At 28.1% G+C, this 15,672-nt stretch overlaps 1 protein-coding gene across 1 annotated transcript in view; it reads right to left on the reverse strand.

Moving 5' to 3' along the window:
- LOC107447116 (zinc metalloproteinase-disintegrin-like VLAIP-B) overlaps positions 1 to 15,672 on the reverse strand; it is a 94,150-nt gene that overhangs the window by 60,718 nt on the left and 17,760 nt on the right. The window contains exon 4 of the mRNA XM_087152042.1: positions 1,958 to 2,027. Coding sequence (XP_087008168.1) covers positions 1,958 to 2,027 — 70 coding nt within the window. The remainder of the gene's footprint in view (positions 1 to 1,957; positions 2,028 to 15,672) is intronic.

A 15,672-nucleotide genomic window follows, 5' to 3' on the forward strand; every position in this document is an offset into this window, starting at 1 on the left:
TAGGCCAAATTTCCTACCCCCTTCCTTACTTGTCGAATAGTAAAGGCCCTGTTATTAGTCTTTGAATGATCGGCTTGTGCAAATCCTAAATGCTCTGAGTACGTACTACGCATGATTCTTTATCTTCTTCACGAGGTCATCGCCAAACAAGACCATTTTTTTTAAATCAACAGCCACCGTAGTTTTAACAGTCAACCTTAGTTTTGAAAGTGATAATTACCTATCTACAGTAATTTGATCCAGAATTTTTTACAGTGTATGAGTCTTATAAGACTGCTTATGAGCATTTTAAGTAATATAGTTAAAACGACAAGTTTTTCGATGGAAGATTGCACAATTCAATGTTCACGATAAATACAATGAAGTTCAAATTATAGAAAATCAAAAATAGCTTTAAATTTGTCTTAATTGCGTTAGAAACATTATTATGACTTTTATTTAAAAGTCGTTGTACCACTCATATACATTGCTTCCTGTTCATTTTGGCGGCTTTTTCTTAAAACAGCAAAATTCCACAAATAAGAAACGTTTGATTTAAAATTACTGATGCATCAAACCTTGCCTTTTTATACTATTCATATATATACTATATATACAGGGTGATTCTAAAAAGATGGGCAAAATTTTAGGAAGTGATAGTACACACCCAAGCAAACAATTTTTATCAAAGAATGCATGGTCGAAAACAAAACGCAAAGGTGCTGGAGCATTTGGAAAGTTGTTTGATGCAAACGTGAAAGCTCCATTCCTATTGCGAGTTACTGCGCTGTGTTACTTGTTGCCAAGCTTTCAGCCGCTGCCGGGAAAGTTCGTGATATGCCTGGTGTGTTTCAGAATGTTCGCCTATCTTTTCTTCGCCGTTATACTGCGTGCATAGCCGCTGCCGGCCATTGTTTTGAACACTTATTGTAATCACATGCCATTAAATTTGCTTATATAGCTTAATTTCATCGTTCTTTGTGTGTTTTTGCCTCATATAAGAACATAAACTTGGACGCCTTCTAGCGGTTTTGCGTTTTGTTTTCGACCATGCATTCTTTGATAAAAATTGTTTGCTTGGGTGTGTACTATCACTTCCTAAAATTTTGCCCATCTTTTTAGAATCACCCTGTACATATACTATTTATATACTATTTACATACTATTTACATACTATTTACATACTATTTACATTTTATTTACACTGTTTTATATACTATTTAAATTAACTAATTAGTGTAGATATTTATTTAAAAAAATTATTAATTGCAATTTATTTTCTAGCACTTTTTTTGAAGTGTTTGTTACAATTCTATCAATTATTCTCTAATATAATTTGATTCAGTTTTTTTAAACAAAAAAGCTTTTTATTCTTTTAATTAAAACTTTTAATCATTTTCAGGAAAAAAATAAGCTTGTACAAATTGTAAATGTTTAGAATTAGATTTAGAGCATGTTGCTTACAAATGATGCTTTTGAATATTAGGTATTCAGCTGTCCGAAAATACGTTCAAATATTAGTTTCTAGAAATAATTTATAGTATAGTTAATAACTAGAAAGTAACAGTTTTAGTGTTTCGTCATTTTCTTTTAATTCAGGAGATTAAAAAAATTTAAATTTTAAATTGCCAGTTTTTTTAAAATATGTTGCGATAACACAGTTTTAAGTAACTGCAATAAATAATAATGTCATAAATTTCTAATATTTTTGTTTTCATACAAAGTACATTGAATACGTACGGTTAACCTGAAAATAATTAGGTTTTCTAAATTATACCCATTTTAGCAGTAATACGCTAACTAAAACAACATTAATAAATGAAAAAGTTCATTTTTAAAATTTAGAAAGTTCTCAGTCCCATTAAACAATTTCTTAGTTCTTTTATCACCAAATTATGTCACCTTTATTCCTTAGGAATTGATTGATAATTGAGAAAAGTATCAGTTTTTTAAGTTTTGAATGAAAGCAAAATATCACCTCTTTAATTGCGATGGGCAATTCTTCTTCAGAATAAATTAACTGTACAAATGTTGGGGCAAATAGATTCCTAAAAGAAAGAAGAAAAGAAAATGCTTAATATTTTTTTTCTTATTTTAAAAATTATTTTAACTGATTTTTCGGCATTAAAAACAGATCAATATTAGAAAACATATTTAAATAAAGAAATGCAAATAGTATACTGACGATTAATTAGTTACAAAAGAGAGAACAGGGTTGATCATAGAATAGCTCATCCCGTGACGATTCTTTGAAATCTCGATAAGCGACTTTTTGAAATCTCGCTAAACTGGGTTTCTGAAAGATATTTCGGGGAGATATGTCAACCTACTACTTTTTGCCTAAACTTTTCGCCGTCTACTCCAAAATTCATAAATCTGATTGGTTAATTGATATGTATATACATACGCGAAAGTTGGATTTCGTTAGAAAGGAGGAAAAAAAGGTTCAAATTTTTCCGTTATTTATGCTTTTGAACTCTTATTGAGAAGCCTTTATTATTTCATTTTTTAATTTTTCTTTTGTGTGGTCCTGGTTGAAATTGGAGAGCAGATGGACAAGTGAATTTTTAACTTTATTGAATGCATTAACTTTATTGAATTTTTAACTTTATTGAATGCGATGTTTGAATGGTAAACCTGGGGCTTGACGTTTTATTGAATTTTACGTTATATAGTTTATTTCACTTATCTTTAAACTTACCTACTAAATAAATCAATATGGCCGGGAAAGCCTGGTTGGCTGAGAGCTGGACTCCTGTTTGTGAGAACGGCAGTTCGAATCCAGCAGGCCGAAGACTCCCCGTGTAGCATATAGTGACTGGTGGTCAAATCCGCTGGGTCACGAAGTCGTCAATGTTCCCAAAACAAATCAATACTTTTGGGAGTAATGAATTGGAGATTGATAGTTCTCCGGTTCAGGTCAAAATTACGATCTGTATGAATGAATGTATGAATGGGTCTGCCCTATAAACGGGTGTGACGTATGACTGTGGCAGAAGTCGAATTCTTGGCCATAGATGGGGTCACTGGAAAGCAAGAACAATCGCACCCCCTCTACCGTAATGGCGGAAGACAACAGTAACAACAAATAAGTCACTATTAGTCTGGAACAGATCCATCTCAAAACTCTTTAAAAACACTTTTAGTTATAAATACTTAACACAGAATAAGCTTTTGCGTATTTATTACTTACAGAAAAAATTACATTTTCTGCTGGATTAGAATTTGTCTTTGGGCTTGTATTTTAGTTACATGCAAAGAAAGAAAAACAAAAGATATTTTTAAACGGTTTAAATTACTTATTCTTTTTAAGAAAAACTATCACATCTTAAATTGAAAAATTGAAAATCAATTTAACATATTTATGACATTTATTAACCTTATATTAAACTAAAAGCAGTTTTTTTTATTCTTATCTTAATTTTTCGCTCCTATTCGTATCTTAAAAATGAAACGAAAACGATATTTTATAAAGCGCTGTAATTATATGTTCTTTCTAATAAAGCATTATCATATTTTTATTTTGAAAAACTAAAAAACTACTTAACATATTTATGATATTTATTTACCTTAAATTTAGCTAAAAGCCCTTTTAAAAACTCTTATCTTACTTGGTGATTTTGGGGGCCATTTCACAAATTTCAACACAGTTTAGAACGGATTTTTCAACTTATAACGTCTCATTACTACGATGCGCCCAGAAAGTTTCCATTCAAAAAACTTTGAATTGAGAAGCAATGCTCGTACAAAAAACCAAAAGACCACGATGCATCCTTTTTATCGAAAACATTTTTAATATTCTTTTCTCAATGCATTGAAGGAAAAAAAAGTATTTACATTCAAAACATATTCTGAAAACGAATGCATAACAAGAAATGAAACGAAAAAAGGCGACGCGCGATGAAGTTGTAGTAGAAATATATTTTAAGATTTTTGTATCAGAACAATTTTTATTTATGTCTGTGCATATATATAATTTAGCTCTTTTCGGCTTCTTTTATTCGCCAACGTGCCAAGATTATCTAGCCGTGATAACAATTTTTGGTGTCAGAATAGATTCCTTATTGATTCTTTTCTATTCGGTCAAAAAAGCTAGTGTGGGAAGGGAAAACTTTTCGATTCATTGAACCATTAAAAAGGGGGAAAATATCTGAAACTAGAAATCACATGAGGAATATTTTTTGTCAAATTTTTAATTTTGGTAAAAATGAGATCTTATATGCTTTTAATTTTTATTAACATGGTTTTTCGAGGCTCTGTCTCCAAGGAAAATGAAAAATGGCTACAGTTTAAGTGCCTTACACTTGCAGAAAGGCGATGGTTTTAAACGAGATATATCATCTTGTCGTGAAGAATTATCTGAACTTTAGAACGAACAATTTTCAAGAAAACTGTCATAAAAGTGCCTATTTTGTCGAATACACGTATTTGATTAGTGCTGACATCTAGTTTAAAATAAATTAACTATCTACAATTACCTTAAAAATATCCTGGAACTGTGTGTAAAATGAGAAATAAAATGTTCTCCTGGCAAAAGAAATGAATTAGTTTCATTCTTATTGGCTCGTTACTACTGAACACTCCAACCCGGAAATTTCATGGGAGCGAGAAATAGAGGGCGAAACCTCACCCCGTTATTTTCACGGGAGTGAGAAGAAAGGGGTTAAAAGTTATTGAACTTTTTTTAAAAAATCGCTAATTTGGAGACAATTTCCATCTAGATGAAAATTATCAAATTTCCTGCTTTATTCTCAGTTTTTTTGGCAAATTTTTATGAGCCCAGATAGACAACATTGAAGTAAGTTTTTAAATATTAAAAAAATAGACCACAAATGCTTTTGATTTTTATAAAACTGTTCTTTTCTCTATATTGACTCTTTGTGCCATTTTTTAGAACGAGCATAGTCATCGCTAGCTCTAGATAGGCTAAAGTTGTCCTAACAGTTATGAGTAACTGTTGCAAACTTACAGCAGTTGTGTAAATAGCATATTATTCACAAAAAATCATAATTTTATATGACGATGGAGTCTCCGAAAAACAGCCTTTAAGGAGAAACACGAGATTATTTTCACGAAAAAATACATTGATCCCATGATAAATACAAGCAATATTTATGCTTGGTTTATTCTTATGAATTTTGAACTTAATTTGAAATAAATAATAAAATAAATTGTGGGAAATAAAACACATTGAATCAACGCAAAAAATTTTGTTGTTCTACTACCAGGCTCCAACACTGGCCAATGATGATTGACTGGCGAATTCACACCATTTTAAAGAATGTAATTTTACAATACAAAATGCAAAATTTGATTGAAACTGATCTAATAGTTCCCGGGCGACTTTTATACGACTTTTTTAAAATTCAATTTCTCAAGAACTATTAGATCAGTTTCTTTCAAAATTTGCATTTTTCCATAGAAAATTACATTCTATAAAATGATGCAAAAAATTTATATCTAATGATTTAAAATTTTTTCGACTATTTATTAAAATAATGAAAAATTACTAAAAGTTATATTTTGTATGGAATTATCTTCGGATAAACAAATTTTACAATTGTTTTCAAAAATTTTCTATTCGCTTTAAAAGTTCTCATGATATGGCGAAATACACAAAAAGCAAAATTAATTTTAAGGTGTCCAAATTTTGGACCATTCTCCTGACCAAACTATTGGGACCATATTTCCCAGATTGCAGATAACCCCTATATTTTGAAAGTCAGAAATCCAAATCTGTCGGGAAAAAAGGCATGCTTATTCAACGAAAGAACGTTTCTTGTGTCCGATTTTGTAACTTAAAATATCGTCTGTACTAATTAATTAGCATATTTGAGGACACCCCTTGAACCATTAAGATGATAACTTGAAGATTTGATCGTTAGATCAAAAGTTATTCAGGGTGGTCAGTTTTTTTATTATACGCACTGTACATACTCTTAACTGTTAAAGGTTATAAATATACATACGGAAACAGCTAAATGCTAGTTTTTTATTATTTTGAATCTGTGCTTAAATATTATTTCAGATTAAAGTTTCTTTTAATAAACCAGTTTAATTTAATTTTTCATTAAAGTTTTTATAAACAATTTAGGTAATAGACAATAATAAACTTGTAAAAACAGACAAATGCTAGATGATTTCATAAAGCATTCATAGAGAAAAATTATTTTAACAATAGACATATACAACAGTGACTAAAATGTAAAACACTTTGTGTAAGAGGTCGATGATATTAAAAATGTGATATTTAATTATTTTTTAGGTTAAATATTTATTCAAAAACTCTCCAAAAAATTTTTTCTTATCGAAGCATTGATATGACGAAAACTTTTCAACAATATACAAATCTAAAAGATATAAAATAAGATATGAATAATTCTAGAGACTTCAGCAGAGATAAGTATTAATTACGTGAAAATAACGTTAAAATGCCACAAGGTTTAAAGCAAAAAAACGTTTTTTCAAAGCGTTTTATTTACGATTCAAGTGGTAGTTTAGAATTAGTAAAAAAAACGTTAATATTTGGGCTGTTTTTAACGTAAAAATGACGGATTTTTGCCTTTATTTTGACCAAGGTGAATTTCGTGACCAATTTTTCACGTGATTTTAACCAAGCAGGTTTCTTTTTTAACGCATATTTTACGCTTTTCTCACCAACTATTTACGTTTATTTTTGGTTCTATAAATTCGTTTCTTTCACCATGAATATTTACGTGTTTTTAACGCTTATTTTTATTAAAATAACGCACATTTAACGTTATTTTAACCAAAATACAAACGGATTTAATCCGTACAATTTACGTATTATTATCAATATTTTTAACGCTTATTTTGAGTTAGGTGAATTAATAAATTTTTCGCGTAAATTTAACTAAATTAATTTCAATTTTAACATAATTGTAATTTTTTTAACTAAGAAGGGAAGAAACCATTCCGTATTTTAATGTTTACGCTGCACTAATTACACTAAAAAATATAGCATTTATTTTTTATTTAAAAAAAGCTTTTAATTCTTATCAAACTAACTAACTTAATTCTTATCAACGCAAAACAGCCAATATTAATGCTTTTTTTTAAGAATCCTAGAAAAAGCTTTTTGTTTTTAATCTCACACTTTTTATAAATTTTTACAATTCAAATTATAACTCAACGAATATGGAATGCAAATCTTACTACCTCTTCACAGCAACATACTAGTTTATTTACGAAGTTTCATGTCTCTCAGGAATTTTTAAAATTTTTCATGCCTAAAAGTTTGTAATATAAAGAATTGGTAGGAGAAAAAATTACTCAATACTTACATGATTTTCCAAACCCCTATGGAAAAAATATTATTTTTTTTAGTTCAAATTAATAATTAAGAAGTCTACTGCTCTCCTTAAATCCATGCTTCCAAATTGCTTTCTTGAAATTATCTACTCTTCTAGAATGCTTTTGGGTTATTTTTTTTTTAAATGCATATTTTTTAGTTTTTAGCTTGAAAAATTTAACTAAAATTTACTTTAACACACACACGAAGTAAAAAAATATATATATACTAACCAAATTTACCATTTGATTTGTTTACTTACAAAAATTAAAATTTTTCTAAGTCATATGTTCGTAAAAATTACAATTTTTAATCCAGAAGAGCAGTTAACTTAATAATTTTAAATACAGAAAAAAACATTAAATCATATAAGATTTATTAAATTTTATTTATTTTACAACTATCATACAATATACAGATTTACAATTATAACACATCGCCACAGATCAGAAATATATCTATTCATAACTTCTTCCACCCCGCTGTTAGTATCACCTCTTCACTGCAATGTACCTGGAAAACAAATAACTATTTAAGCATATGAAAAAAAAATATGCCGGACAATAATATTAAAATGTTTCAACCAACAGTAGATTTCTAAAACGAAGCAATACTGACTAGATAAAATACAGAGTTAAATAAAATGTAAAAAAAAAAGTATTAAAACTGTTTATTAATTTAATGGAATTTCTACTAAATATATATCGATTGAGTACATCCAAATATTTAGATATAAGAAAATCTATTTTACAAATTTTAGTCACATATTACACGACAAAATTACATACATATACAGCACAAATCTGAATTAGAATAGTATTTCATAAATTTTTTTATCCTAGCTAAATCTTACATTGAAGCCAGCAGTAAGTTATAAACAAAACATAAAATTATTTTTTGTGTGGCTCAGAGGAGAACTCCTCCAGGCTTTTAGTCTGGTGTTGTCGGCTGCTATGGTAACAAGTAAGAGCACATTTCTAATGGGGGAACAATGGAGAAATAAAGGTGTCAATTGGTTTACCCCCGGTGATCAGAAATCAAGACAAAACTATTCACAAAACACCCCTATTTGAAATGACTTTTTCTCATAACCACAGTACTTGCCACGACACGTGCCTGTTGTCAGGTGAAGTTCTCCTAAAAGTTGCACTATACTTTCTGTTTATTTACTTATCATCAGAATTTTATTTTCCTCTCTCATTTTTTTCTTGCTCCTTCCTTAGCTGCAATTTTCATTCCTCTTCAGAATATTTTGCAAGAACTTTGTAGTTCAGAAACACAATTCCATTAGTTTCAGTTATGTAATTTTTAATTTCTCATTTATTAAAACAGTAAAAATACTATGCCTTTTAACACAAACAGTATCTTTAATATACAAAAGGAGTAATTTTAACAAATTCAGTAATTTATTAAACTATATATTATTTAGTTCAAGTGAAGAATTACATTTTACAATTGCCTCTGTTAATGCTTTTTTAAACAAAAAATGGTTAATTTGAAAGTTCTTTAATTACTGGAAAATCACTGCTAAAACTTAACACTTTACTCCAAAATACATTAGAAAGCTGTTTGGAGATTTAGAAATTCATTTCCACAACGAAATTCTTAGTAATTGTGGGGCATTAACTTCCAGGGTGGGAAAAATAGGTTCTGTGTTCCTTGACCCTAGTGTGTTACTATCAGGTTGCTTGGGGGCAGTAAATACCTTATTTGTTTAAACCACTTTAAAAGGACAGGATAAAAAAATTTAAAAAAAAAAAAAAAAAAAAACTTTACACACAAAACACAGTTTTTGGAGAAATATTTTAATAAATATTTCGTCGAAAAATTTGATAAAATGAAAGGAACACAATGGTGTTAGTTAATTGTAGCAACATGACAGAATGTTTGGAGTAATGCAGTATAGCAATTTTGGACTATAGAAACAATTCGGAGGAACAGCTTTAAACTTAAAATTGTTTAACAAAATAATAATTTTAATCTTGGAACTAATTAGAAATTATCGTTCTGAATGCTGCATATATATATATGAGCAAAACAAAATTACCAACTTTCCACACCCTTGCAAAAAAATAAAAATAAATTTTTTTTGAACAAGTTTAGAGCAGATATATCAAAAAAAGCTTTAACTTATTTAAAGATGTGAAAACAAATATATATTTTTTTGTCAAACTGTAATTCATATAGTTTGTAGTAATGATAATTTCCATTGCATGAACTACTTAACTTACAAGATATATAAGTTTTCTGCAATATTAGACATTTAACATAAATTTTACTTAATAGTTTTTGTTAAAATAAAAAGTTTGAACATAAGTATGCTAAATGTATACAGTATAATGCAAGAAATTATAATAAATTAATGAAGACTAGTCAGCCTAACTCTTTTAGAAAAAAGTAAGCATTTTTTGCAACCTTGATATACACAATGAATCGTGTTTTAAAACATTTTAATCATTAATACTTTAACACCAAATAATAAACACAAAAACATTCACTTGGTAAAAATAAGATATTTAGATAAAAGATGTTTTCAAACAGTATGAAATCAAAAAAATTTTCATTTAATGTAAGCATTATAATATAGTGCAGAAGTTATTGGAAAAAAAAAACTTTATAAAAATAAAAGTTATTATTAATATTTCATTTATTGTGATGATTATTTACAAAATGCAAAGAAGCAAATAAAGTGTGTGTTTTCCCACCAACAAAATATGAGAATATCACCCATAATGTGATACTATGATACTTTATAAAAATAAAGTATCATAGACAGATATATCATATAAATAGAAAATATCATAGGTATAGTCATAGATATAAAATCATTGATTAAAGTTAACAATATTGAAAGTTCAATTTCTCATATACAGAATTGTAGAAAACTGCAGATGTACACAAATAAATAAATAAATATAAACATATATACAATTGGTTTTTTTTAAAATTAAAACAAGGATAATTTGAAATCTTGTGGCAGAATGTTTTTGAACTATCTGCGACTAAACTCTCCAGCACTAATATCTAATTGCAAAATACATTTAATACAAACACACATGTTGCTAATTTAAAATGGCTAATACGCTGTGTTAACAAAAAAATAATACTGATTTTCTTAATTTAACATGAAATATTTTTTTTTAATATTATGGGTGATATTCTCATATTTTGTTGGTGGGAAAACACACACTTTATTTGCTTCTTCACATTTTGTAAATAATCATCACAATAAAAAAATATTGAATATCATGAAATCCATAGTAGTAATTGCCCCCTCCCCCCCCCAAAAAAAAAATATATGATGTAATTATGTAAATTGGACTGCTCAAAAGCGTGTTACACTTTGAAATTCGGTTGTAATAAATAATATCGTATAAAAAAATATTAGATTTAAAAACTAAGGAGAAATCAACATCTATAACTTCCAAAAATTAGATAGAATTTCAAAAAAATAAATAGATAGCCTTAAAAAATAGATACTCAAATGCACGATTCGAGTTTTCCATATTGTTTAAACATATCAAGATGGTTAAGAACCAAATGAAAATCAGTATCGATAACTGCCGAAAATATCATCGAAACGTTACGTCGATTTATGATATTATCGGTGAAAATTGAGTGTGCCAAAAAACTGATTATAAAAATGCATGATTCAAATATTGCATGTTCAAATATTTCTGTAAAAAAGAAATGCAATATTTTCTTCTTTTCAAGAGAAAAATCCATAGCTGCCAACCTCTAGTTATAAAAATGCAGATGATAGACAAGAAAAATGCAGAAGGCTCGCAACTGCATACTAATTACTAATAAATTTATTTTTAAAAAAATACTCCCCTTTTTTTTAAAACAAGAAAAGGTAAAAAAATTTTTTAAAAATTTTGACCAGCTACTTGAGGGTACTATATTCATTTATTAATTCTTGATTAAAGGGAAATATATAAAATTTTAAGACATATTAAAATTAGTTTAATTACACTATAATAGTATGCACTATATATAAACTCAATGGAAATTATGGAGAAAGAATTACATTAAAAAAATTTTTTTTTGCAAAGATCCTTTAGTAGCACCTTTTGCTTTTACTAAAAATTCTTTCAAAACAATGTATTTCTTCTTTAGACTTAATTATTAAAAGTTTTTCGAGCAGACTGCTCATCAGACATTGATGAGCAGAATTGAGTCCTAGTTTTTTTACCACAGAAAACACCCTTTCGCATTCAGCATTGCTGTGGGGTATAGTCAATACAGTCTGACTTAAAGAAAATACTAGCTATCGGGCGACCGGGTAAAATGCAGAAGATCTTATCTTCTGAGCGTAAAAGCAGAAAAAAATAGCTAAAATAAGTAAATATGCGGATAGCTTCTGCAAAATGCAGAAGGGTTGGCAGCTATGAAAATCTCTCTGCTTCAGAACTAGAGAGGTAAGGAGTAATGGTTTGGCAGAATGTTAGCTAAATAAAATGGTGAAATGCAGAATATATTTTTATAGTAATATTTTTTTACAAAAAAATTCATTAATAAATATTTTTTACGAATAAATAAGTTTATTTATAATTGGAAATTACTCCATGCTTATCTATATTAGTGGAATGGGCTAAAAGGAAAACAAAAAATTAAACAAGAAATACTTATAAAAAAACTAAAGTTATAAAGTAAAATAGAAAGAAAAAAAAATATCATAATTGTTACAACAAAGCTTCTATGCTAAGAATAATATTTTCTCCAAAGCAGTATCCATAAAGCAACATTAACTAAAATATAATCTATTTGAAATATGTTATTAAAATGCTGTGTTACTAACAAAAACAAAAGATTATATACAAATGTAAAACAGAAAAATCTATTTTAATTCTCAAAATAAAATTTTAAAGCTTTACATCTCAGCTTTCCAATTATCATATTTTCCAGATAAGGATAAAGTCAATAGAAACCTTCTTAATTACTGTGTCATACACTTAATAAAAACAAAGTTTTTTAGAAATGTAAAAAGCTAAGTAAAAGCCAAGACAAAAATTGTTTAAAAGAAAAATCTAGCAATAAAAATTTCAATTGAACTTTTTCACCTACAAGGGGTCTGTCTACGTTTTTCTGAGAGGTACCTATTTTGTGAAAATTTAGATATAATTTGTGAAAAATTAAAAACTATATTAAAAAATCAACACAAAAATATGGATTTATCGTTTCTTAAGGAATACAAAAATAAAATTATAAGAAAAAGTATTTTGTGAAACTACTGTTTTTCCTAAAGTTGATTTTGCGAAGGTACCGCTAAACGGTAGTAAATCCGGCCTAGACAGACCCCTGCCTAGGCATGTTTTTAGAATACAGTAACTATAAAAGAATTAAAAAAGTTTTAAACAGCAATGTAAATTTAAATAAAAGCTTGAATAAGAATAATTCTAAAGATAATTTAATATTGAAAATTAGTGCAATTATTTTCCCTATCGTGTTAGCTGATAAATTTCAAAAACTGTTTCAAAAATAAGAAGAAAAATTTCCAGTAAATGTTCAACTGGGTGTTTTTTTGTTTTTTTTTTAAGATATCATGTTGCAAAATAAATAGTCAAAAGACTATTTTGTCCATGTGAGATTTTCTCTTGCAATAGCTTGTAAAGACGATACTTCCACGACATTTTGGCTGAAGAACCATCTGCTATAAACTCTTGTTTAATTTACACCAATCAAGCGTGTTTAACCCTCGGTTCTTTAAAAAAGTAAAGTTAAAAGAAACTGCCATGAATCACAACTGCTACTACTCAACTGTTTTAAAAATGCAACAACTAATAGTTTTAATACTTTATAAGACAATAGTAGGTAAGTAGATAAGACAGCTCAAATTAATAACAATATGACAGGACTGTTTCACACATAAAACTTGTCTCGTCTTATTTGCTAATAAAAATGCCATCTCGTACTGAGTAGGCAAAACAGAAAGAAAAATCTGCCGGTGAATAATCACTATATCTTCTAAGCAACTTCCATGCAGCAACCAGGAGGAACTAAAAAAAATTAACGGACGGAGATCAACTTGAAGAGTATAACTCGTAGCTACATTTCGCACACCTTTACATATTCTTTTAAAAAGTTAGCAGTTGGCATAACTGCTCACAATACAGAAGTAACCCTAATAGGGGATTAAAAGTTTAATGAGTATTTCTATGCTGTTACCTATGGCTAAATATTCATAAACTTCCAGCGATCCACGAAAAATTAAATATCTCAGAATGGGAGTAACTCAAAGAATATAAGTTGTAGCAACCCTCAGGAAAACTTCTACTACATACTTCTTTTTAAAAATTTGCAAAGTACAAAATCTTATTTTTTTTTTTTTTTTGCTTTAACATTTTTAGTTGGCACAAACTAGTTCAAATAGGGAAACATCCCCTTTTATTTGATTCATTAAATCAGGGGATAAATGAAATGAACAACGGCAGAATAATCAGCACGTGTTGGCAACTTCTGGTATCGGAGAAACTGAAAGAAAGAAAAAAAATCACAGAAAGGGATCAACTCCAAAGATATAACTTGTAACCATCTGGCAAACATTTATGTTTTTTTTTTTTTAAACTTCAAGTTTACATCCATTTTGTAGCTTGGCTATTGTAGTTGTATTGTAGTATAGTTGGCTATTGTAGTATTGTAAGATACGGAAATATCCCCTAAAATTAGTGAAACAGAAAAATTTACATTATAAATCCAGCTAAAATTCTTTTCTACTCTGGAAAATTTGTTTATCATCACCTGTGGCAGAATAATCAACAAGTCTTGGTAACTTCCAGTGGCTATCATCACAATGAAAACAAAACATGGGTAGAAACTCAAAGGGTATATCTTGTAGCCACTACCCCCTGGCAAACCTCTACATGTTTTCTTTTTTAAATGTATGCAAGTTTGAAATCCACAATAGTAGGTGCAACAAATCACAGATGGAAAATATTCCCTCTACTCATATTTTGGTGTGTGAAGTCAACCATGATTAATAACATTTAAGTATTATCTTCAGAATATTGCTTATAATTGTTACTTTTTGTTAATTGTTATTTATTATAGCAACAAAATTTGCCAGGTGAATAAAATAATGCAGCAGTAATTTAATAATTTTGATAATTAAAGCTTTAAAACGGAAATTTTCTTTACATAAGATCGCAACTAGTTTAACTTATTTCAGATTAATATTCCTTCATTAAGCTTAGGTGCCATCAGAATACTTTTAAAATATTCATGATTTTATTAAAAATATCTCAACTGCATAACAATCGTATATAAGGGTCTGTATTTCATCTCTTTACATTTTATGCTCAGTAAATGAGAATCAACAAATTCTCTTGCTTTTTTCCAAAATCGTTACGTTTTGTCATAGTTTGTTAAACTTCGCAAATGATAGGCTTAGAATATTTGTGTTTATTTCAAGCAGAATTAACTACAATAATTATTTACTTTCTTTGACAGTGAAGCATTATAATGAATTAACATTCTAAATAGTAATAATTAAAGTAAGGAATAAAAGAACTTACCATTGAATTCGGCGTATGTAAGTACACTATAGAATAGCTATATCACGCGTGCAACAAATGTAAATAAGCGTTGTCTAGTGTAGGGGTAGCAGTCCCTGTGTAGAAATTGTTCCCACGGAAAAGGAGTGAAAAGTTGAAACTCAGTATCATTTAATGCATTTGTAAAACGAAAACTCAAATAACTGGAAGCAATGTGGAACATTACTTTTGAATCTACATTGTGAATCAATTTTTTTCTCGTCTATTTTTGATTTTTCATCTTATTTTTCTTATTATTATTCTAATTTAACCTGGAATAAAATGCTACATTGTAGAATAACTTTCATATAATATTTTTAATAAAGTTAAATAAAACTGTCCAGCATTTTTAAAAAATTATTACTATTTTACATTTTTAAAAAATTATTACTATTTGTTATGTAGTGTTATTTTCATTTCAGAGATATAATAGTATTTTATTTTAACTAGTATAATATTATTTGAATAGCTTGTATACATAAAAAAAACCCGATTTTATTGCTTTTTATAATTTTTATGAATTCATAAAAATTGTTGTTTTATGCTCTGGAAATGTAAAATTTTTATAACAATAATTTATTATTAAAAGAAAAACATGAATAAATATTATAAATTAAGATAACTGCTCCGGAAGACATACAAGATTATTTAAAATACGTGATTATTTATTTTAAAACTTTACACTTTTTTGCTTCCTCTAACCAGTAACTTCATTTCCAATCGAAGATTTGATAGTTTGAGGATCGTACTATAGTAACTTAACTAAATGAGACATAACTATGTTATATTTTAAAACTGTAAAACTAACAATGTACATTGATTTTTTTGTGCATCAGATAGGCTGATCAA

Source organism: Parasteatoda tepidariorum, chromosome 9 (assembly GCF_982258835.1).
Source record: "Parasteatoda tepidariorum strain Cologne lab strain chromosome 9, Ptep-v5.0, whole genome shotgun sequence".
NCBI lineage: Eukaryota > Metazoa > Arthropoda > Arachnida > Araneae > Theridiidae > Parasteatoda > Parasteatoda tepidariorum.